The sequence below is a fragment of the Medicago sativa genome, chromosome 2 (assembly GCF_051527215.1).
Source record: "Medicago sativa cultivar Bolivia chromosome 2, Bolivia_mono, whole genome shotgun sequence".
NCBI lineage: Eukaryota > Viridiplantae > Streptophyta > Magnoliopsida > Fabales > Fabaceae > Medicago > Medicago sativa.
This window is the reverse complement of record NC_140750.1, coordinates 13,485,773-13,510,834: the sequence shown is the minus strand read 5'-3', so window position 1 is coordinate 13,510,834 and position 25,062 is coordinate 13,485,773. Positions and strand designations below refer to the sequence as shown.

Here is a 25,062-nt window from a genome sequence, read left to right as displayed (position 1 = left end):
CTCGGGTGATCATGGGGATGCCTACTCCAGCCGAGAAGTGAAAAGATTATCCAGTTGTTATAAAAAATTATCAAGTGGATAATCAAATGCTGGGATGATTGACATATAGATAGATCATAGATGCTTGTTTCATTCGCCTTAGAGCTAATAAGGCCAACTTGCTTGCTCAATAAGCTCAGGAAGTATTTCGGAGAGAACAGGAGGAGGCGGACAAAGCCAACTTGATAGACATATAATAAGCAACTATGTGAAAAAATTGTATAGCCTCAATGTAATGTATAAATGCCAAGTAACACAATTTTAAAATGCATAGTTTAGATTGGATATAAAGTATGATCTATGTCTTGTTTTACTTTTGTAACTCCTCTCTCACACAATGAAACATCTCTGCTGAAATCAATTTGAAAGAACCTTAATAGGTAATTCTTAGTTTCAAATTTATGTATATGTTTCAGATTGGGTATGGATTAGCCGATAATTATCTAGAAATATAGTTTGAGTTTTTGAATTGTATGTCTGAGATCACACTTATCCCTCTTGTGTAATAATCTCAAATTAGGGTGTGAAGAATTTGATGTGGAATCCTCTCTCCTTCTGGCCTTTCTAAAAGGATCTTCTGCTTTTATCTTTGAGAAAATATGGATATGGAATAGTCCATATTTTCCTTTATTATATTTGTAATTGAAACTCTCTGTGGTCTGTACTTGCTACTTCTGCAATTAAATTCAAAGATCTCCCTCTCTGTTGTTTTCGAAATTACTATCATATTAGAATTAGAAAACATCTTGAATTAACCTTATAATCATGCTGCGCATGTTACAGAAGCATAGTTTATTACATTCTCGAGTATAAACGTGATTTTTGAATTATTCTATATTTTAGTTCTATTGAAGCTGTTGAATCACCTGAGCTAACGAATATAATCATTTTTTGCTGGTGATTATGAAATTGCGGTTTATGCATTATTGTAATCGTAACTTGCTTGTATTTCCTTTTGTTATTAAACAAAATCATAATGTAAATGCCATGGTGCAAAAGTTACTTTCTGTGACTACTTATATTATAAGAATTACTTGTACTGTATCAACATTCTTTATCTAATTCCATTTATTTTGTAATTGTATAGTAATTCTAAATTAAGTTTGTTTATTTTTGGAGATGGCTTGTTGTGGGATTCTGATCCTCATTACAGTATCTGGTATGCCAATGCATAAGTTGTAAACTTCTACTTTTGTACAAATGGTACTAGAAAAAAACAAAGCTGAGGAATCCCATATTATTCTTCATAGAATGCACTTTATGGAACAGAATATTTTCAATGATCCCGGGAATCTGCCACAAACTACTTCAAAACAAATGCAAGCTATTTTGTACGCAAATAGCGGTGTTCTCTTTGAGGATTTAAGTTTCTTATACGTACTTATAGGTGAGTAATGATGCTGAACAGATGTTAGTCTTGCATTTTATGTTTTAATGTTCTACCACTACAAGAAATGTTGCATTTTGCCAGGGGCAGAAACCCTGGCAAAATGCAGAAATCCTTGGCAAATGGACGTTTGCCAGGAGTTTTGCCAGGAGCAGAATACCCAGCAAATCTGCTCATCGCAAATGACCCTGCCAGGGCTTTAGCTCCTGGCAAATTGCGTGGGGCCCATTCCCTAGTACAACCCCTGGCAACTTTTCTGACGCGTCCTGACCCACTTTTTAGAGATCAAATCAAACGCTGACAGGGGATCTGTGAGGGGTTAACCCCTGGCAAAATGCGTACGAATTTTTAAAAAAAAAACATTTTTTAATTGTTTAAAAAAATCAAAATATTAAAATTTAATAGTTAAAATAATTTTATAAAACATTTTAAATTATTTTTACGAAACATAATTAAATTTAATTATTAAAATAAGTTTAATAAACGTTTTTAAATTGTTTTTTTTTATTTATTTGTTTTAGAAAAAGTATTTAACAATGCAAATTAAAGTAATAGCACACATAATTCAGGCACATTTAATACACGGATAAATTTGCAAATTAAACATCAATTTGATCAAAAACAACTTAACATAATATTCTTTAAAAATTAAACACAAGCTTTCTAATTCATAAATTACTAAAATCATCTGAATTTGGCATATTTAAAATCATCAATCAAACAAACACTACATGCTTAATTTGATGGCTTCTTCAAAAATCAGAAAATATATAAAAGTCCTAAAAAATAAAATACCGAACATACTACTTGTGTCTTCATTTGAAATTACTTGAGGTTGTTTCAGACAAAGAATAAATTCCACTGTACTTTATCGGTGTTTGAACCACCAGCTACATCTGTCTTCAACCTTTTAGCCATAGGCATGCTGCTTGAACTGGCTACTTGAAGTTTTGATCACTGACCTCTAACATGCCAAATAAAAATAAAATATTATAAATATCACAACCTTATTCATGGGCAAAAAACTATAGCAATAATAAAAAGAAAAACAATTGAACAACCTAAAACATCAGCTACAAAGAAATAGCAGCAGCCTGAAGCGACTAAGGCGATAAAAGAAGCTACTCCAAACTAAAGAGGAACCAGAGTGCAGTTCAACTAACAGAGAAAACCCCATAAACACAGCAGAGCCAAAAATACCGGCCAACCCAAAAACTAACTGGGTAGTAAACCAAGTCAATAGATCCACAACAAAGTGATTTCAAGATAGAAAACGATTCATTTTCAACTTTGCAGTTCTTCTAACAATATGTAGTTTCCCATCTGAAGATAACATATCCCATATAAGAGTTTGAAAATTTAAGTATTACAACTTTGGAGTTCTTCTAATGGTTCACGGATCCTTAGCTAAGTTCACAAATGACTAGACTAGCATCTAAATGTTCCAAGTGTTTGAAGCAAAGATATGAAAGACAATTACCTATAACAAGTTTTGTTCTAAATTCACATTTCTCTATATAGTCAACACTAAAATCAAACAGAATCAACACTAAAATCAAATGCTACTGAAAGACTTCAAAGATGTGTGCTATTTTAATCCATTTAACAGAAATGCAGCCACTGTCAACCTAATCTATATCAACCAAATTAAATGCAACATGCAAGTATTTGATTCCAAATTAAATGAAATTGGCAATGTCGCAACTACAATCTCTACCTCAACTATGTTTGATTCCACTACTTCAGTTCAGACTGCCATGTTAACATAATTATACATTATAATTGCACGGTCCCCATGGATATACAAACAAATACTTAGACAAACTGTTCTTATTAAAAAGAAATATTTCATTACATTCTTTAATGCTAGAATTCCCACTTAAGATATAATAACACATCACCACATGAATAAAGACTAGAAAAGGACATGCAAAACTACAGGACATCAAGGCCAAGTTACAGTTTGAGTCAAGATACCATATATGATAAAAGAAGATACCATATATGATAAAAGAACTAAAATTTCATGTTTCAAATCTTTGCAGGATACATGTATTTCATGATGCCTTAACAACATGAACCTCACTATCTCATCAAAACTGAATCTCTTTATATCTCTAATCAATCAAAACTATTTGTTAAAAAAACCCAAAAAGTTTAATCTTATAGATCTATAGCCCAAAATTAAGTATAGTTGTCACAAATTAAATTGAAAAATCAACATGGTGCAATGATACTGCATGAATGTCGTCATATAAAGATTATAGGAAACTTCAATGAGAAAAATGTCATCACATCTTCACGTGGTTACAAGAAATGAAATAAACCCAATTTAATTACTATATATTTTAATCCTTTACCACATTGTATAGATCAATTATGAACACAAACCTTTCAATAACTTAAACATTCAGAATTAGGGTTTGGGAAATCAAAATTGGGGATATTAAACATTTCTTCAACCCATTAACAGACATTAGCAGCAGTAGAATCGAATTAGACATACAATTGAACAAAATAGAACAAAGATGAAAGATATGAAAACCTAGAGAGTGGAAAGGAGAAGGAATTAAAACCTGACAGAACTTCAGAAGTTGAACCCAGCCCGGTGAGGAGGAGAACCACAGAAGGTTGGTTGGGGCCAGGCAGCGATGGAGGAAAGGAAGAAGAGAAAGGTTTTGCTGTTCATACCGTGTTGGATGAAAAAATGTGTGAAGACGAAATTGTTCAAATCACGAAATCATTCGGATCAGTAGAAAGCTTAGGTGATAAGGATTTCAAAAGTGGTCTTTGTTTTTTCGATCGGTGTTTGTGGCGGCCGAAAATGGCATCTGAAGGAGTAGAGTGGAGCGAAGGTATTTGAGGAGGAAGAAAGATAGTACGGCTTTTCTTTCTTTTTCCTTTGGATAGAATTATTAAAACAAAAAAAATGATATTTGGGTGAGGATAATAAAGAAAAGGGCAAAAAGTAAGTGGGCCCTTTCAATTTGCCAGGGGTGATGGCAGGTTGCTCCTGTCAAATGCAAGCCAGGGGTTATGCCAAGGTCTTGCTCCTGGCAAATTTGCCAGGGATGTCTGCCCCTGGCATAGTTTCCTGGCTAATTGCATGATTTCTTGTAGTGTACATATTTATACCAAACAGTACAATCACCTTATATCGAATTAGAACCTCAACCTTGAAACTATGTTCTAGATGTTTATACCAAACAACACAATCAACTTATATCGAATTAGAAACTCAACCTTGAAACTATGTTTCTAAATCATTCTATCTAACTTATCAATCCTTTTCCAAAGGTGTAATATGCTTACCATTGGGCATGTTTATGGCATTGTATTCTAACAGATGGACTTTTGGATCATGAGATATTACCTACTGATGTTGATGTCAAAGTTAACAATGGCTAGCACAATGAATCTACCTCTATGGATGTGTTTTATGAAGGTTCAGACATACAATCCAAAATGAGATAAAAATTCTTCACAGACATACAAGAGGGATAAGTGTGATCTCAGACATACAATTCATCATCAAATTCTTCACACCCCAAACAAGAGGGATAAGTGTGATCTCAGACATACAATTCAAAATGAGATAAAAATGAGTGTAGCTCCATTCATTACCAATTCAACTTCTCACAAACCAAGCAGACTAATTCCATTACAAGAAACAATTTGAGTATTTTGTTTCAGCTGCTGCACATCATAGGTCCTTCCTTCCAACCCGTACAATCTCAATTTAAATCCTCCGGACAAGAAGTCGTCCCTGTAGAAAGAAATGAATCACATCGAAGTAAGTTAAACAATATCACAAAAAGAATAGTTGATAAAAAAAAAAAAAAACCATGCTTTTCAAAGGAACTATGCATAAATTTGGAGTAATTTAATGGTAGGCCAACTTTCTTCTGTTTACATTTCACAACAAGGTGGAATAGTCTCAACATTCATAAATAAGCTTGTAAAAATAATTATTTAGGAGTGAAGATCATAAACAATGAATAAAAAAAGCAATTCATACCAAAATTCTTTCTTTAATCTAATTTTAAAGAAAAAAAAAGCCTGCAAATTCTTTAGCTAGTCACAAGGTCAACTATTAAACTGAAACTTGGCATGCATTGTATTTTTTCTTTCTTTTGAAATCCAGCATACACACTATGTCAAACACATATACATAAACAAAGGTAGAGAAGAATTCAATTTGACCTTTAATATAGAGTTTAAGTACATATATTATATGATGAGTGTCCATTAAACTAATATAACTTATGCAAAGCAAAAACTCAGATAATAAAAAAAGAAGTACCTTCTCTTGCTCTTTCTTGTACGATTCTCCTTCTTCCAACAGCTATCAACAGAGAAGGTAGGTGGTACAAGGCTTTTAACACAAAACATAGCTTCATCCAAATTAGGAATTCCTTCAACATAAACAACTTGTTCATTCTTCAAATCAAACCAAACCAGCTTCTTACAATCTATTTCCAATAGAACCTTACTTCCATCACTAGAATAACCTAAAGGCCTCAAAGATTTCAAACGTAAAGTGAACCGCGATTTAACCAAAGTAAAAATTTTACACCAACTATCTCCAGAACCATAATCTTTCATCACCCAAACGTCAATTTTAGTAGTTTCATAATTCACAATCATACAAAGACACTCTCCTAAAACAGCAACCTCAAGGTCAAAACTCTGATTACTATTAACTTTTTCCCCTCTTATAACAGCAGGAAGAGGAACCTCTTTGAAAACCTCAAGTGTTAGGTTAAACGCGACAATTAAACAAGGGTCTGACCCATCAAGATTCTTTTCCATTATCCAGTGAATAGAATTCTCAACAAAAACCCCCATCGCTTGAGCATAGTAAACAGAGTAGGGCATAGTAGGAATTACTTTCCACGAGTTTGTTTTGGAGCTGAAGAGTCTGACATGTGAATCATAAAAAGAGTTTTGTAGAGAGCCTAACCAGGAGATTCTAAGGAGTTTATAATCTCCGTTTAAAGGATCAAAACCGAAGCCGTAAATGCATACACCTACGCGATCGATGTTTTCAGACTCCAGAATGTTAGGGGGATAGGAAGAGGAAGAAAAGGGATAATCCGATGTTTACGGGTGTTAGGGTTCCAGATTGTGATTTCAGTTGCGTCGTTAGGATGTGCAAAAGCCATTGGGCCATTGTAGATGGCGAGGAGGCCATTACATGAACCAATAAGAGCCATTGTGCTGTTAAGCGTGAAAGGATCGATGTTGGTGCTGAAAGGAAGGCTGAGTGGTATTATGGATTTGGTTAGCTTAGGGAAATCGAGTTGGTAGAGATTGGTGTTGTGACGGAGAATGATGTTGAAATTGAGGGAATGTTTGAGGTGAAGGTTGATGAATTTGTGTGAATCGATTAGCGATCGAAGTGATTTCGAAGCTGATCGGAATCTGAGAAGTGATTTTACTGGTATGCGGGAGAAGATTTCGGCGAGTATGTCCGGCAGAAGATCAGCCGCCATTGGAAGGAAGTTTGTTTCTAGGGTTTATCGTTACTCTCCTTTCTTTCTTTCTTTCTTTCTTTCTTTCTTTGTATTTCTACAACCTGAATGGACTAGGGTTCACGCCATTAGTTTCGTTCCTCTCTCTGCATCTCTCTTTTTAGATGACAACAAAAAAGAAGAGGTTGAAAGGAAGAAGTGATTTCATCTAGGTTTAGTTTTCAGCCCTCCCTCCTTCCCATTCATTTATTACCATACATTGTTGGTTGTTTCCACTACCCTAAGTGCATTAAATTTCGTTTAACTTCCCCACATACCCCATCCACTAATAGCCATCCTTTTTCCTACTTACCTGCACTAACATTCCATATGCCCCAGTGTAGTTAATTTGGCACGTTTCAAAGGCACTGGCAGGGACACAACACGGGGCTTATTTGCCCAACAAATTTCATGGGAGTGGAGTAAAGGAGTAAATATCCTCTCCATTTATGAAAACAAATGTAGGATGCCGCCATTAAGAAGGGGTAAAGATCTTCTCCATTTATAACTTGGAAAATGTTAACGAGTGTTTCCGGGGCACTCTTTAAGAGTCTAAAGTAGTACTACCTCCGTTCCTTTTTAATTGTCACTTTTTAACATTTACACAAACCAAGACCATCAATAAAAATTACTACTTTTGATACAATTGTTTTTACTTTTACTACAATGGCCTTATTAATTTAATAGTATTTCATTGTTTCTCTCTCCGCAATAAATATCTAAGAGTAATATTGGTAAAACAATATTTAATGTTGCATTGAACTTTGAAAGTGACAGTTAAATAGGAACAAATTTTTTCTCTAAAAGTGACAATTAATAAGGAACGGAGGTAGTAACTTTTTATGAAAAGTTTGAAATTGAACTATTTGACTTTCTTAATAAATAATTTCTTAATTTAGAATACTTAAAGAGTGTCACGGATGCACTCGTTAACAAGACACTTATAACTTTCTCAATTTGTTCTGTTTGAAGAGATAAAGACACATAAAAATAAAAAAATAATTAATGATGGTGAGACCCACTTAGTGATGAGATCCACTACTTATTTTTTGTGTCTATCTCTTTCCAAATTGCATCTTCCATTTATTTTTATAAATGTAGAGGATCCGAACCCATTTAGAAGAGATACACACAAAAAATAAGATGTAGTTTATACCATTAAGTGGGTTCCACCATGCTTATTTTTTTTTTTTTTTTTTACTTTTTTCAAAACTTTGTGTCTTTATCTCTCTAAATGGAAGAAATGGAGAAGCATATAAATGGAGTATACAATTTGAAGATGAGTTTTTCGGGTTAGGATCCTCTTCATTTGATAAAATAAATTGAGTATACAATTTGAAGAGAGATAGACACTAAGTGGGTCTCACCATCATTAATTAGTTTTTACTTTTTTCAAAAAAATTTGAGTCTATATCTCTCTAAATGTAAGAAATAGAGAGAGTACAAAATGGAGAGGATCTTGACTCGAGTTTTTCTATTCACATCCCATGCATTTCTGGTTACACCTAAATTTACTTAAAAGTTTACAATAATACCAATATTGCCGACCCTTTTATAAAACAATTCTTAAAACCTTAATTTCATTCATTGTCACTCTAAAATTTCACCCTCTTTCACTCACAAACAATCATGGATGTTCAATCAATCTCTACAGAAGATTGAAGAGTGAATCAAAACATCTTTCATACATACTCGATTGCATATAAGTAAGTGATTTGATGGAAGGTTCATACTTGATATGTTATGCACTGTACCAACGTTTATTTGATGGTGGCGTTAAACGTTAGTTTACATTGTTGAGGTTAACTTAAATTCAGTTTAAGCAGGTTCTTGTAAACTTAGTTTACATAACCTACTTAAACTGAGTTTACATGTACATACTTAAAATAAGATTACGTAGAATCATTAAACAATGTAGAAGAGGTTAAAACAAAATTTAACTTTTAGTATGTGCACTTAAACTCAGTTTACATGACCTACTTAAATTGAGTTTTGGAAGAGGAAAGAAGTAAGAGGCGTTAGTTTTCTGGGTGAATGGGTGAATTTGAAAATTAAATTTTATTTAAGTGTAATTTTATCATTTTGTAACCAAGAATATATGGGGTGTGTAATTAGAAAAATCTTTGAAGAGAAATAGACACAAAAAAAGATAGTAAATGCTTTCAGTAAATACGTCCCGCAATCATTAATTATTGTATATTTTTTTTAAAGATTTTTATGTCTTTATCTTTCAAAATAAAAGAAATGGAGAAAATTATAAACGGAGAAGATTTCAATTCAATTGGAAGATGTCTATCCATGCTTAATGTTGAACACGGCTAAAAAAATAGCAGCTTTTGCCAGACCAATTATTGCACCATGAACAAATAGAGAATGAGAAAGCTCACAAACACTAGTTCCTTGTAGTACAAGTTAGTAGAGATAAGATTTATATATTTTTTATTTCTTGAAACTCATTTTCCTTTGAACCACTTTTTGATATTTTGTTTAGGTGAACGTAGCTTTTGATTATTTTGTGATAGAGTATGTATAATTTTCTATCTTTATGGGATTACTTAAATGTGGTGTGGTGGTAACTTTGGTAAGAACTCCCTTGACAACTGTGAATCCTAGGTAACAAGTTCCTCTTCGGTTAAACATGATCGTTTATATTTTGAATAATAATTCAGCCCAAGATACATTGTTCTTATTAATGCTTATTTAGAACTCTTTAGTGATAAGAAATGTTGCACTGCTTTTACAAAATAAATACATACTAAAAAAAGTTTTACCAAAAAGATGTTATGGAGCCTTTAAACAAAAACGCTTGGCTGCATCTCTCAACACCTTCTGTTGTGTTGGTTTCATTTTCCTAATAATTAATGTATGATGATTATGTAATGTTATATTATGGAAAAACTTCAGGTTTTGAATCAAAATGAGTTATTAATCTTTTTATTAAAATTACAAAAACAAACCTTAGTTATTATTAGTCATTTTGATTTTTAAATGTGTCTTTAGTTAGTTAAGTTAATCTTTATATATATTTTTCACTAATCAATTTGGTCTGTACAATTAATAACAAATGAAACATTTGAAGATGTGCTCATAGTTTTGATAAAATTCAAATATTTTAGTGATAACACATCATATATTTAGAGACGAAAATGACTACTCTAAATTGGTATCGGCCTCTAAATTAGTATTGTATGTACATCGACGTCTTAGTATTGTATGTACATCGACGTCTATATCGTTTAAGATCCAAATTATTTAAGATGATGGCTATGGTACAAATTTATATATATAGTGCACCCGCTATTCAAAGTTTCTGGCTACGCCACTGTTCTCAATAGCATAAAAAATAGATTTCAGAAAGGTACTTATATTTTGTTGATTTATTGTTCGTAGAATTGCAAATATTATTTTAAGAAATGTAGCATTGGTTGCTTTCCATGTCACTCTGTGGCAACTGCGTTTGATCTTCTTTCATGGTGAGATCTTCTTTCATGGTGAGAACAAGGGACTATAGTCACTGCTCTTATTTGGACTGTCTTCCCATGATGAGAAAAAGGGAGACTTTGGCTTTCTAGAGGAGATAGGGACAAGTTCAATGACCTTTCTTTTTTTTTTAGTAGATGAAGGTTTAACCTTTGACATTGATTTTTTTAGAAGTAATGGCTTCAAAAAGTTTTAAAGTAACAATGTTTTGCATATAAAATAAAAAATATTAAATAGAAACAATACATTACTATTGATATTTTGAAAATAATATGAGTTTTTATAAATTTATCAAATCAACTTACTCATATTAGTACATATGAATTTGTTTTTCGCATATATAAGCACATAAAATCTACAACGAGTGCGGTACATATATTTAACAAGGTTTTGCATATAAAATGGAAAATATTTAATAGAAACATTGCATTAATGTTGATATTTTGAAAATAGTTATGAGTTTTCAAAATTTTATGATATCAACTATCTTATATCGGTACATAACAATTTGCTTCCGCAAATTTAAGCAAACAAAATCCACAACGGACGTGGTGTAAATATTTAATAGATTTTTGCATATAGAAGAAAAAAAAATTGATAGATACATTACATTAATGTTGATAATTTCCATTTAATATATTTAAACATTTCACAATATTACAAATGTAATTGTTTTTTATATAATTATCGACTTGTGCAAATGCACATGTCTTTTACTAGGTTGGTTAAAAAACCAAGAAGAAGGAAAGACGAGTGAACTTGGGACATTGGTTTCTTATAAGGGTGGCAAAATGGACTCAACCCACCAATCCAGTCCGTTTAGCCTGTTATTTTTGGTGGGATGAGTCGAAGTTTCGTACTCGTCCCCTCTAGTTGTTCTGCTCTGCTTTACTTGTCAAAACACGTGACTGATGGACCTGCCACTCGTCAACTTGCAATTTTTGTTTTTTTTTTGTTCAATGGATCCAATTTTTTTTAAAGTGGAGCGGCTCAATAATCCATCATAAACTGACACGATAAAAAAAGCAATTATTACTTAAATAAATTTAGGATCTTTTTAATAATGATCTATCTATCGTTAAAGTTGAGACACTGAGAAAGAAACTTTATTACTAAGACAGAGAAAATTGCACCGTTGTCGTTGTGCTTCATATAGGGTTCATTGTTGCCGCCGCTCCACCTTCTTGGTTGTTGGATTTATTTTGTGATTTGTTTTATGTTGATGAAATGATTTTATTTTGGAACTTGTTTAACGTCATTGGATTTATAATCGTGACATTGCTGCTATTAATTATGATGTTGTATTTTTTAATTACGTCGATGGTGTTGGATTTGTCTCATAAGCTTGTTTTTACACCACAAATCTTTTTTTTTTTTGAAAGAACACCACAAATCTTTTTGATGTCAATTTTTGTGTTATTTAACATAAACAATATATTTTCCCTCAAAAAACATAAACAATATATTTTTTTATAACAACAAAATTGTAAAAAAAAAAAAATGCATTAGAAATTATAATTTTGTTGGACGGGTCTTCTTGCCAACTTGTCAGTGCACCTCGGTCCGTATCATCTAAGTAAACTTCAATGGAGGGGACATAAATGGAACGGGTCAATCCACTTCCTAAGTTTGTTATTGAAAAAAAATAAAATTAGATAACAATACACAAAAAAAAATAAAAATCATCTAAGTAAACTTCAATGGAGGGGACATAAATGGAACGGGTCAATCCACTTCCTAAGTTTGTTATTGAAAAAAAATAAAATTAGATAACAATACACAAAAAAAAATAAAAAAATAAACGACGTACGAAGAAGAAAGAACGAAAGATTTCTCACTTACGTTAAGATTGAATCTTTCATCATTAGGTTAACTTGAAAAGAAAAGAAAAAAAAAAAAAAAGAAGAAAAGGAAGGAAGGAACGAACGAAAAACCCTATAACCTTCCGACGATGGCTGATCTTCCGTCGGAACTGTTCCCTGAAATTCTTTCCCGCTCACCCGTACAATCACTCCTCCGATTCCGATCAATTTCAAAATCACTTAAATCCTTAATCGATTCCCACAACTTCACCAACCTTCACCTCAAAAACTCCCTCAATTTCAACCTCATCCTCCGTCACAACTCCAATCTCCATCAACTCGATTTCCCTAACCTAACCGCTGCAATTCCACTCAAACACCCTCTGAAGAAATATATCTCTCTCCTTGGTTCATGTAACGGCCTCCTCTGCATCTCCAACGACGAAGACAAAACTGCTGCTCTCTGGAATCCTATCATCCGTAAACATCGATTCATCCCTTATCCCACTCTTCCTCATTCTTATGGCAACCTCTTTGTCGCTCGTGGCTTCGCTTTTGATCCGTTCGCCGATGATTACAAACTCGTTCAAATCTCCTCTCTCTACGACGCTTACCGTTCACAGGTGAGACTGTTGAGCTCAAAAACGAACTCGTGGAAAGCACTTCCCAGTCTGTCGGACACTATTAAGTTTACTCAAACCATAGGGGTTTTCGTTGAGAATTCTCTTCATTGGGTAGTAGCTGGGGGCTGCAGTAAGTATATAATCCTCGCATTTAACATAACACAAGAGATTTTCAACGAGGTTCCTCTTCCTGAAATAGAAGTAGCTAAAAGAAAGATATTTACAATTGATGTTTCGCATTTGGGAAGTTGTCTTTGTATCACTGTGAGATATGAAACTAATTCTAGGAGATACATAATCAATAAAGTTGATGTTTGGGTGATGAAAGAATATGGATTAAACGATAGTTGGTGTAAATTGTTCACTCTGGATGAATGGTATTTTAATACATCTTTGAGATCTTTGAAGCCTTTAGGTTATTCTAGTGATAGAAGTAAAGTTCTGTTGGAAATAGAATCTGCGAAGCTGTCTTGGGCTGATGCCTTTAAGACTGATTATAAGAAGTTGTTTTGGTATGATCTCAAGAGTGAAAAAGTTACTTGTGTTCCAGGAATTCCTAATTTCGATGAAGCTATGATTTACGTTGGAAGCCTTCTACCACCTTCCTTGCCTATTAATAACAATAAATTTAGGAAGGAGAACCAGCCCCAGTTTAAAATACGAAAGTAAAAGCAAGCCAAGGTACTTGTTATAGTTTATCAAAATTTCTGCCCAGTATAAGTTATATCCGTTGAGTTTAACGGTCTAATCATATGATATACTCACTTCAACTTTTTCTTAAGAAATAAATTTTGGACATCAAAATTTTGATATCAAATACCGTTGGTTTCTATAGTTATTGTGTGTTCTTAAAATTTGTGTAAGTTGTAGAAGATAAAACGTAAGAGAGATAGAGATAGACATATATTGTCACATATGGTGTATGTATTTTGATTTGAAATAACACAACTGCTTTTTATTATAGGTTAAATTGAGTCACCTTGCCCTTCTTGTCCCAAAATTGACGTTGAAAGAAAGCTAAGGAAGAATGAGTGAATTGCAGATGAAACCAGATGCACAAGTTGTCCCTCTTGTGATTGAAAATATGATTTTTGACGATTTAGTTATGGTTGTAGAACTTTGAAAAAGAGAAATTTGCTTTAGTGATAACCTCCATGATTTTGTTCTTGTTTTATTTTATGGATTTTGGTTTGGATGCTCTTGATAATTATTATAGATTCTTATATATTCTTATGGATTTTAATTTTATGCATCATATCACCATCAATTTATATGTTAATATTGAAAATGGTCGACTTAGAATATTTGTGTTTGTGATCTCTCGAATGAGGCAAGCATGCAGACTAAGTGAAGATTTTGATGTCTAGATGCAACAATCTCATTTTGGTTTGCTATTTTCATTTTTAGTATTTGGATTCAATTAAAATTGCTTGTTTAAAGCTATCATTAGGAGTTTTAAGTTTTAACATAAACCTTAGGGACAATTTTGACTTGTTTTAGATCATTATTGACTCTGCATAACCAATGGTTAGTAATGTGGAATTTGTTTCTCTTTCTTATTTCTGTTGGTAAGCAAGAAAGATTACCACATGACTTCTAGTTTATACTCCTTATTATCATCCATAAATGTTGAATAAATTTATGCAAAACAATTCTGGCAACGGATAGAACTAGTTGGATAATTTTCATATTCCATACTATTTTATATGAGATAGTGAAACCTATTGTTTTGAAAGGATAATACAATTATATTGTGGTTTTTTTAAAAGTCTTTTTGTCAAATGTTAGAATGACACTTATAATTACTGGAATTTTGAAATGTGTTGTTGTATGATTTTGGAAGGTACTTTTTTATTTTACTTTATAGTTTAAGTACAAAAATAATACTGTGATAATGGTTACTACCTTTCTTCATTTTCTGATGGCTTTAGCTTTTATGGGTTCTCTTTAGCAACATTCTTTTTAGGGTTTAGTGTTTGCAAGTGTTTAAACTTCATGTTCGATTTATTTGGTGTCATAAAAGAATCCTTTAAAAATAAGGTTATTTTAAACAAGATGAAGGTAATAGAGGTAGAAAGAATGCTCATTTACAAGTGCAGAGTGAAAAAGGAACTCATAGGAGGCTTTGGAAGGAAATTTTTATTCAGGTTGATGAAAAAGGGCATGCATGAGGTTTTGAAAAGGAATTTGTTAAGGTAGAGAAGTGTCACGTGTGACATGTTACGTAAGGAATCAATGTTTACAAAAATTTCAAAATTTTGATGATAAGTTTAAGGTTTTATTCTTCGATGTTTTTTATTTGGTAGTGTCTATACTTCGATGTTGATTCAACAAAAATGTTTTCTACTTTGATGATGATTCAACAAAAATAAGAGAAAATAAATATAAGTTGAGTTTTAAAACAATTATATTTATTTTTCTTGTTTTTGTTTAACCGACCCCAATTGAATCATTGTCTAAGTTGTCTCGATCGTTATTTTGAGTAATACCATGAACTTTAATTTGTTAGTTTTGAAGATTTTCAAGCATCTGTCTACTTTAGATCATGAGAAACACTTTCCTCACTTTTCAAGCCACCCTTTGAAGAATGTTTGAACAAGACAAAAATAATAAGGTATTTGAGTAAGGGGGACTTGAGGCATATAAAAAGATGAAGCATATAATTGTAGACAAGTTTGTGCTTGAGTGTGGAAATAGGAAAGAAAAAACAAGAGGTGTTGTCAATCACACATGGAAAATTCAAAAACAAGCTCAATGAATTAGGGTTGTAAAGGAATAATCTCTATTTCCTTCTCTCTCCCTTTCTCTAATTAAATTATTATTAATTAGTAAATAAATTTGATTATTTTGTACTTTTTAAGATGAAAAACATTATTCAACGATAAAAAAAGATAAAAAAAAAATACTTTTAACATGATGGTTTACCATTCTAAATTTTATTTTCTGCGTAAATATAATTAGTTTATGAAATGAATTGAAAAGAGGAAGATAAGAAAAATATTTAGAATATGAGAATATTTGTATTATTTTCTTCCCGTGTGACTTTCATAATGTAAGTTGAATTATATTTATATAACACAAAATTTGTAGGTTACAAGTAAGTTAATAGTCACATTAACATTGGAGCGAAGACCACAAAAGGTCATTGACAAGTAAGATCATTCACTAATGAGATTATATGTTTGTTTGTGTAAATCAATGTATCCTCCCCGTGTAAATGATCGTTGGCATCTTTCAACAAGTATTTTTCATGCACACTGACCGGAGATCGAACCCTAAATCAAAAGGTTAGGAGATTCAAGTATCTTTCAACAAGTATTCCAGATGTATGTGATTTTGTATCTGCATGTTAATATGGTTTTACCATCAACTATAATGTAACTTTTACATTTGGCAACCATACACGAATTGTATTTTTGCTTTGTTTACTTTTGAAAAATTATTGGCAAGCAGCCTACTTGACTACTAATTTTGTGACCCATCTACATTCTTCTAGTATTGGATTTTTTGTGGTTTCAAATTTCAATCATGCTTTTGATAATTTGATCTTTCTCCATACTCTTCAATCTATTAATGTCTGTTGGAACTCACAAATTATGGATATGGCTCTGGCTGCCATTATTGATATTATCTAGATTACTTGGATGTGCAAGAAATCTTTTCGTTTTCAGAACAAAACGGTTCTGTTTGATCAAGCTCTTTGAATGATTCACTCGTCCGTCTCCTTGACATGGGTCTATTCCAAAGGCTTAGTGTCTCCTATCGAAAAATTCTATATTCTCAATCATTTTAGGGTGGCATTCCTTGTATCAAGCAAGTCAACTAGCATCCTCCTTTTTATCTTTGGATGAAGTGTAATTTTGATGGTTTAGCCAAAGGCTCGTGTTGGTTTTTTTCGAAATAGGCACGCTACTTTTATGGGTTTTGTTTCCTTCCTTGGGAATAATTATTAATCTCTACATGCTTATTTTCACCATGTCATGGTAGCAGTAGAGATTGTCTTTTCTCTAAAGGTTAGTTCAACTTTTGGCTCGAAAGTGATTCACTTATAGAGCTTCAAGCTTTTGATCCAAGGGAATTTATCCCTTGGAAGCTCAGAAATAGATAGAAAATTGCCCTATATTCTCACTCAATTAATGAATTTTCCTATCGCTATCTCTCGCTGAACCACCTTTTATCACTTCGAAGTCTTATTCACACGCAGAAACTCTCTTGCTACAACATGAAAACCTTCTTTTGTTTAAATAACCCTCACACGAAACCCAAATCGCAAAGAAACTCTAATGCGTGAATAACTCTGTTCAGGCACATTGAATCCATCTGCATTTGTAATTATTCCAATATTGTTCAGGGGTATTGAATTCCTATGTGTCCACATTGAATCCTTTAGCATCAGACTGAGACGTTCTTTTACCGTTGAACTTCCGCCCCTTTCTCATTATTGTAAGTCTCTAAATTCTAAAACACTTCACATTTATTTATATAACTATTATCATAGACAAAGTTTTGTCGTCTACTTCGATTAATTTAAACATTGCTAGTTTTTTTGCTTGCTCGTTTGTAGATCTTGTTGATATATACCATTTGCACGTTTATAGCTTTTGGAGGTTGAATGGGAAAGTTAAATTCTTGCTGGACCAAATATCAACGTTTAAACTGCATCTGCAGGTTATTACAAAACTTTTATTTCACAATCTTTTCCAAGCTACTTATGTCAAAAACTAACGGTGACTGAATGATTTTAGGAAAGGTATTTCACTTAGATATATTAGAATTTAGAATAAGTGCAATAGGTTCACTCAAATGTTTTATATTATTAGACATGATTTGGAAAAAGATTGCGTAGAAAGTTTATTGTCATCAAATATGTATTTACCTGCAATATGTCATAAACCACCCTTCCATATCATAATTACAAATGAGTACTTAGCTATGTGAAATAACCCTTTTTTTTTTTTTTTGATAGAAATGAGGGCATAAGCCCGAAAACAAGGAAAAACTACATAGAAATTAACCGAGGGGTAGCAATCCCCATAATATCAGCTAAAAGTAAATGTCTAATTTGAGTCGGACATGACTCATATATCTTCAGATTATAATCCAAAGAGCAAGCAATGTTGGCTAAAGCATCTGCACACCGATTGGCCTCTCGATAAGAATGAGAAACAACAACGTTCCAATCCATCTCCAATAAGCGACGAATTTTATTAACCAATGCTCTACCCAAGCGACTATCTGTCACACCTTCCTTTATAGTCTTCTCCACACTAACACAATCTACATTCAATTCAACTGCTGTATATCCCATCCTTCTCACATATCTCAAACCCTCCAACACTCCCCAAAGCTCCGCCACGAACGCACTACAATCGCCAATGAATTTAGCAAAACCACCAATCCATTCTCCATCACTCCCTCTAATAATACCACCACAACCAGCTATATTTCCACCCTTGCATGCGCCATCCGTATTTAACTTCACCCAATTAACTTGTGGTGGCCTCCATCTAATGAAATCTATCACATGTTGTCTCTTGGAAGTAATTCGGTTGGCCATTCTTGCTTGATAATAATCTTCTGCTAGCTGCAAAACATGATTCACAGGATTAATTGGTCTAACAAAATTATTTTCATGCAACTCCTTATTCCTCCATGTCCACAAACAATGGCATGTTATGGCCCAAATATCTTTCCAATCTCTATCCCCCCTCCAACCGGTATCATGACTTACATTGAGATTAATCCAATTATCCAAGTTACTCATAAAGAATTGATTATTGGCTTCATTTGGGATAAGACTTTTCCACAATGGCAGCACCAAAGGACAATCCCTTAAAGCATGTAAACTTGTTTCCTCCACGTCACCACAATAAGCACACATAGAATGGCCAAGACCCATCCTACTTTTCTTGCAATTTGTTAACAACCTATCATGCTTTAGCATCCACATAAAGTGCCGAACTCTCTCACTAACATTTAACTTCCATATTTTTTGCCAATTCACATCAATATCATCATAAGGAAAATCACACAGTGTGCTATACATTTCAGCTACCGAATATCCTTTCTTAGTACTTCCCATACCCACTAGCTCATCACTACCATTCGCTTCATTTGGAGGAAGAATGGCAGCTATCTTCCTTTTGATATCATTTGGTAACCAATCACCTAAAATTTGCCAATTCCACTCACCATTTGAATCAACAAGATCACAGACTTTAGCTTCCCATAATTCCTGCGGTACTGCTATATTGTCATCTGCTATACAATACCCTTCCTTGATCCAAGCATGTCTCCAAGCCTCTATATCACAACCATCCCCAACAGTCCAGAAGCTAGCTTCAATCATATGACTACTCAACCTTCTAATAGCTTTCCAAAAGCTAGAGTCAGATGACCTAATCTCCGCACCATTACTCAAATCATTACACTCGTATTTACCACGAATCACATCACACCAAAACTCCTTTGCTCCTGTATGAATTTTCCAACCAAGCTTAAGCAGACACGCTTGATTCATGACATCTAACCTTCTCAATCCAAGACCCCCCATCCTTTTTGGTGTAGTTACCACATCCCAACCAACAGCATGGTACTTTCGCGCATTATCAGTCTCACCCCAAATGAAATTCCTCTGCAATCTGTGTATATCATCTAAACACGCCTTTGGAATTTTGTTTGTCATCATAGGATAAATCGGTATTGCCTCCATTACACTTTTAGCCAAAGTAACTCTCCCTGCAAAAGAAAGTTGTTTAGCTTTCCAGGCCATAAGCTTATTACTGACTTGATCAACAATATACTGAAAGTCTCCACGTTTAGGTGCTGTACCATTCAACGGGACTCCAAGGTACTTCCCAAGATCATTTGTTTCTCTAAAACCAGAAATTTGAGTCAACCTTTCCCGAATATTTCTTCCCACATTTTTGGAGAACAAAATACTAGTTTTCTCTTGGCTCACCTCCTGCCCTGACATTCTGCAGAAAGAATTCAGAATATTCATGACACAATTCATCTGTAATTCACTTGCTTCACCAAATAGCAATAAGTCATCTGCAAACATAAGATGAGAAACCATTGGACCGTTCCTTCCGGCTCTTAGAGTATGCCATTCTCCGTTATTCACTGCATTCAAAATAAGATGAGATAATTTGTCCATACATAGCACAAACAGATACGGAGAAATTGGGTCTCCTTGACGGATTCCGCGTTGTGGGCGAAAATAATCCGTTCTAGCACCATTCCATTTAACATTAGTTTCAACACTAGTAACGGCATGCATAATAACGTTTACTAGCCTCACAGGGAGTTTAATCTCTGACAGAACCTTCCAAATAAATTCCCAACTAATTTTATCGTAAGCCTTGGACAAATCAACTTTGATAGCAAAGTAACCCTTCTTACCTTTCATCTTGTGCATACTATGAACCATTTCCTTCGCCACAATAATATTCTCATGAATATTTCTCCCCGGAACAAACCCTGTTTGATAAGGAGACACCAACTTTGGAATACAACTTTTTAATCTTTCTACAATCACTTTACTGACAACCTTGTAAATTGTATTACACAAGGAAATAGGCCGAAACTGATTAACAAATTCAGGTTGACGCACTTTTGGGATGAGACAAATATCTGTTTGGTTTACCATTGCAAGACCACTCGGATCATCCCAAACCCTACGAACAAAATCACAAACCGAGCTTCCCACAATATCCCACGACTTTTGATAGAAGCCAGCAGGAAAACCATCCGGTCCAGGTGCCTTCCACGGATTCATATTAAACAAAGCACTCCTGACTTCATTATCTTCTATTGGCGCACTCAAAGACACTAACACATCCTCCTCCAACGTAGGATAAGTGACATTTGTTTGAAGCCACTCCATTATACAATGATTAATGGAAAATAACTTTTTATAAAACTCATTAACCATGTCATGAAGTTGCTCAACATCTTCTATCCACTGCCCTTGATCATCTCTTAGCATGAGAATATTATTCTTTCTCCTTCTAGTAACAGTTTTCAAATGGTAATATCGCGTATTACGATCACCATCAGCTAACCATTTAGCACGTGAACGTTGAAACCACATTAGCTCTTCTGTCTTCAAAATAACACTTAATTCAGTCTGTAACTTCTTTTCAAGTCGACATATGCCCCCATTTCGGTTACCATTTTGCATACATCTTTGAATACCATCTAATCTGGCCATGAGCTCCTTCTTTTTCATAACAACTTGGTCAATAGTATGCAACCTCCATCCTTTTAAATCCCTTTCCAAATTTTTCAAGTTGTTGATAATATGTACCTCTCTATTCCAACTATCTTTCAACATATCATTATAAGAAGATTCCATTAACCAAGCACTCTCAAATCTAAACTGGCGAGGAGCTATAGGATGTGGGGCATCCACTGGTGATATCAGAATGGGATGATGATCAGAAAAGTCTAACCGTGCAAGGACTTTTACATACCCATCAGGAAACTCTAACCTCCACTTCCCATTACTCAAAGCTCTATCAAGTCTTTCAAAAATACGTTGGCCGCCTTGATAAATAGGTCCCCTCCACGTAAATTTTGAACCTATAGCACCGAGGTCCATCAAATGGCACATATCCATTCGCTCCTTGAATTTATTGCACTTCCTAATAGAGATTGGAGCCCCTCCTTTCTTCTCTGCAGCACATGCAATATCATTGAAATCTCCGGCAAGCATCCACGGGTCTTGCATACTATCTGCAATATGCTTCAAATCATCCCATAAAATTCTTCTATTCTCTTCATTAGGACTTGCATATATAGGAGTAAAGAACCAGTATCTACCATTAGGATAATGCACTCTTAAGTGCATAAACTGGAACTTTTTTTTACAAATATCAACTTTAATATGGTCTTCCTTCCAAGCTACTACAATACCTCCAGCATAACCATTCACCTCAGTTGCAGAGAAACCATCATACCCTAATAAGTCAAAAGTACGACATAACTTATTAGGGTCACATCTAGTCTCCACAATGACAAGCATGACTGGCTTATACATTGTCACATACTGCTTACAATAACGATAAAAAGATGTGTTGGCTGCTCCCCGACAGTTCCACACAAGTATTTTACTTTGTGTAATCATCATTAAAAACAACAAAACACACACAAACGAAGTCTGACAACCACTTATTGCTCGAGACCTGGGGTCTCTGCAACAATTTCCATATCTGATTCAATTGATCCATTTGCACTCTGATCATTTGCATCCATAAACACTTCATTCTCTTTATCCCCATCTCCTTCAGTATGTTGTGTAGAATTTATTTCACTAGAAAATGTTAACTTCTCATTAGGAGGTCTTGGAATGTTTGGATGGGAAACCCCTTTTGGGCCCACCAAATAACACCTACGAGGTCCACCATCACCCACCTCACCAACTTCTTCCACATTTTGAGCCAAGTCACCATTCCCCACCATTAAACTCTTGCCTTCCTTATTGTGATGCTGACAATGAGTTGAAATAAAGCTCTCTATATGATCAGCATCCACAATATTTTTCAAGTTTTCTACTCCTTTTTTGGTAGTTGCCCCTGTTCTTCCCTTAAAATTTCCACTGCCACGTGTCGCCAGTTTTGGTTCCTTGTTTTGTTTTTCTGCAATACTTTCTGTTTTTTTTTAGTTACTCCGGTATTAACTCGCCTACCTTTTTTGTGTTGAGAAATAATTGATTGTCCTTTAGTGTTATTATCAATATTTTCCTCAACGACTTTCTCCTTTGAATGCTGCAAATTCTCTTCCTCCAAATCATCCCCATTATTTTGTAACCCCTCATTAATTTCTGGAATCTCCTCACTTAATGAGACAAATCTGGATCCCCCTAATTTCGGATCAACCGTAACTTTCACCGGGGCAACCTTAACTTTCGTCGGAGCAACATTAATTTTCGCCGGAGCATTGTTTCCACTCCCCTCCGCCGCTGGCAACCCTCTCTCTTTCGCTTTGCGATTGCCTCTTTGTTTTTGCACCACTCTCCAAGGACCATCTGCTTCACTCCCCAGAAGCCCTATATTACGAACAACATCCCTCCTGTCTTGTTGATTTGTTTCCTGTTGTGCTTGATTTTTCCCTTTCTCCGGACATCCTTCTTTATAGTGGCCAAACTTACCGCATGTAATACACAACAAGTGCAGACCTTCATACTCAATGCTGTATTTTCTCCCCTTGATTGTGAACATGGCTAACAGACGTTTAGTCAAATCAACTTCTACACACAAACGAGCATACTTACCTCGTTCCTGCTTCAACGTGTTCTTGTCAACCTTCACCGTTTTCCCTATCCTGTTGCCTATGAATTTGAGAACTTTTGCATCATAGTATTCAATAGGTAGTTCTGATATTCTCACCCAGACAGCTACTTTTTCAATTGTGTCACTAGCCGGATGAAAATTAGGACTCCATTCCTTAACTGTTAAGTAGTGATCATAGATGAACCAAGGTCCATCCATGAGCGCTGCATTTTGGTCATCTTCATGTGAAAAGGCAACTAAATAGTAGTCATTACCCAGATCAATGATACTAATCACGCCTTTCCTCACCCACATCTGCTTCAACCTAGTCTCCAATGCCTTGTAGCCAATCCTCCTCCCCAACAATTTAACAATTACCCCTCTCCTCCATGGTCGATATATTCTCTTCTCTTCCAATTTAGAAAACAAGAACTCAGGACATTCATATTCACCAATGAGCTTTTCCTCTACTTTTATACCTCCCCCTTCTTCCTCTTCACCTCCTTCATCAGTCTCTCCTTCATACTCCCCCTCATGTTCCTTAGAATCAATACATCCCATCACCGTATCTCGATACGATCGACCACCAATATCATTTGGTGAATTCATATCCACCAAATCCTTATAGCTTTTGGGGCTAGATGAATGGTTTGAGAACTTCTGCTCACCTTCTTTCACCTTTTTTGTGCTTCTCTCCTGCAAATCTTCTTCATCCTTAGATTTCTCAGGGTTTGAGTCGGGGTTCGCATGAGTGTCTGAGATTTTATGCCTTAGCAGAGCGTTAGGGCCTGTCATTTCAGGTGTGATTTCGAAAGATAATCTCATTATAACAATTAGAAACTCAAAAGGAAAGAAAATATATTATCCAGTATAACTACATAAATCAAAGTTGTGACAGAAATTGTACGTGACTATAATCTCAACAACCACATATCAGTGTTTCTTTCTCAATTATCCTCTCGTTCTCAACAACTATAACTAAACATCAGAGCTAACTTCCAATTTCCATAAAAAGCATTACAGGTTCGCATCGTTGTTCTTCATAACCAGTAAGGCACACCAGGCGAGCCATTTTGGTTGAAAGTTTATGATGTGAGCGTGACTGATGTTGTTTCTCATGACAAAACAAATTAAGAAATTCAAACATATGATTGCAAGGGTGATTGGAAGGTGGTAGTACCATTTTATTCAAATAGAATGTGATTATTGTCAACTATTTGGTTTGATCATATCGTGATTTGTTATATGTAACTGCTGTTTAATTAATGGTGGAGAATATTTTGAATTTGGAAAACATTTCAATTGAAATATCATTAGATCCTTATAAACTCAAAAGAAAAAAAATAATAATCACTTCCAAGTTTACACTATTAAGCCTTACAATAGTTATAACGCCGTTAAGAACTTCTGAATCTTTGTCTGTGCTCGCTCCTTCTCTTCTGCTATGATATTCCTAAAGGGGCAAAAAAAAATAATCCATTAGAGCATTGCCCAGAATGCCAAAACCATTTTGCTGTGGAAATGGTTTCTGTGAGTTGTACTCCAAAACCATTTTGCTGTGGAAATGGTTTCTGCGAGTTGTACTCCAAAACCATTTTGTTGTGGAAATGGTTTCCAGAATCTTCAATCTCATCATCAACACCGTCATCATCACTATACCAGAATGCCAAAACCATTTTGTTGTGGAAATGGTTTCTGCGAGTTGTACTCCAAAACCATTTCGCTGTGGAAATGGTTTCCGTGAGTTGTACTTAAAAACCACCGAAATCAAACAACAAAACACCATAGTCCTCCAGAATCACTAAAATTCAAAATCCACCAACACACATCACAAATACGGATTCTAAACCACAACACCACCGAAACCGAATTCGTTCAAGCTACAAACCACAACCACGAGTGTGAATCTGTCACCACTACCCAAACTATACAAGCAACCGGCTA

At 34.4% G+C, this 25,062-nt stretch overlaps 1 protein-coding gene and 1 pseudogene across 2 annotated transcripts; one reads left to right on the top strand and one right to left on the bottom strand.

The window, feature by feature from the left end:
• Window positions 1-4,912: 4,912 nt before the first annotated feature.
• Window positions 4,913-7,046, bottom strand: LOC146944733 (F-box protein CPR1-like; annotated as a pseudogene). The gene is made up of 2 exons (XR_015026054.1): window positions 5,730-7,046; window positions 4,913-5,192 (listed from the first exon to the last, which is right to left on the bottom strand). The product of XR_015026054.1 is annotated as an F-box protein CPR1-like (transcript).
• A 5,109-nt stretch (window positions 7,047-12,155) lies between these two features.
• LOC146944732 (F-box protein CPR1-like) lies at window positions 12,156-13,886 on the top strand. Its single transcript, XM_085748801.1, has 2 exons — window positions 12,156-13,525; window positions 13,809-13,886. The coding sequence occupies exon 1, from the start codon at window positions 12,371-12,373 to the stop codon at window positions 13,511-13,513; it is 1,143 nt and encodes a 380-aa protein (XP_085604927.1). The 5' UTR covers window positions 12,156-12,370; the 3' UTR covers window positions 13,514-13,525; window positions 13,809-13,886.
• Window positions 13,887-25,062: the final 11,176 nt, after the last annotated feature.

Bases quoted from the DNA above. Each gene is read 5' to 3' on its own strand.
- LOC146944732 (XM_085748801.1), top strand. From the start codon at position 12,371: ATGGCTGATCTTCCGTCGGAACTGTTCCCTGAAATTCTTTCCCGCTCA.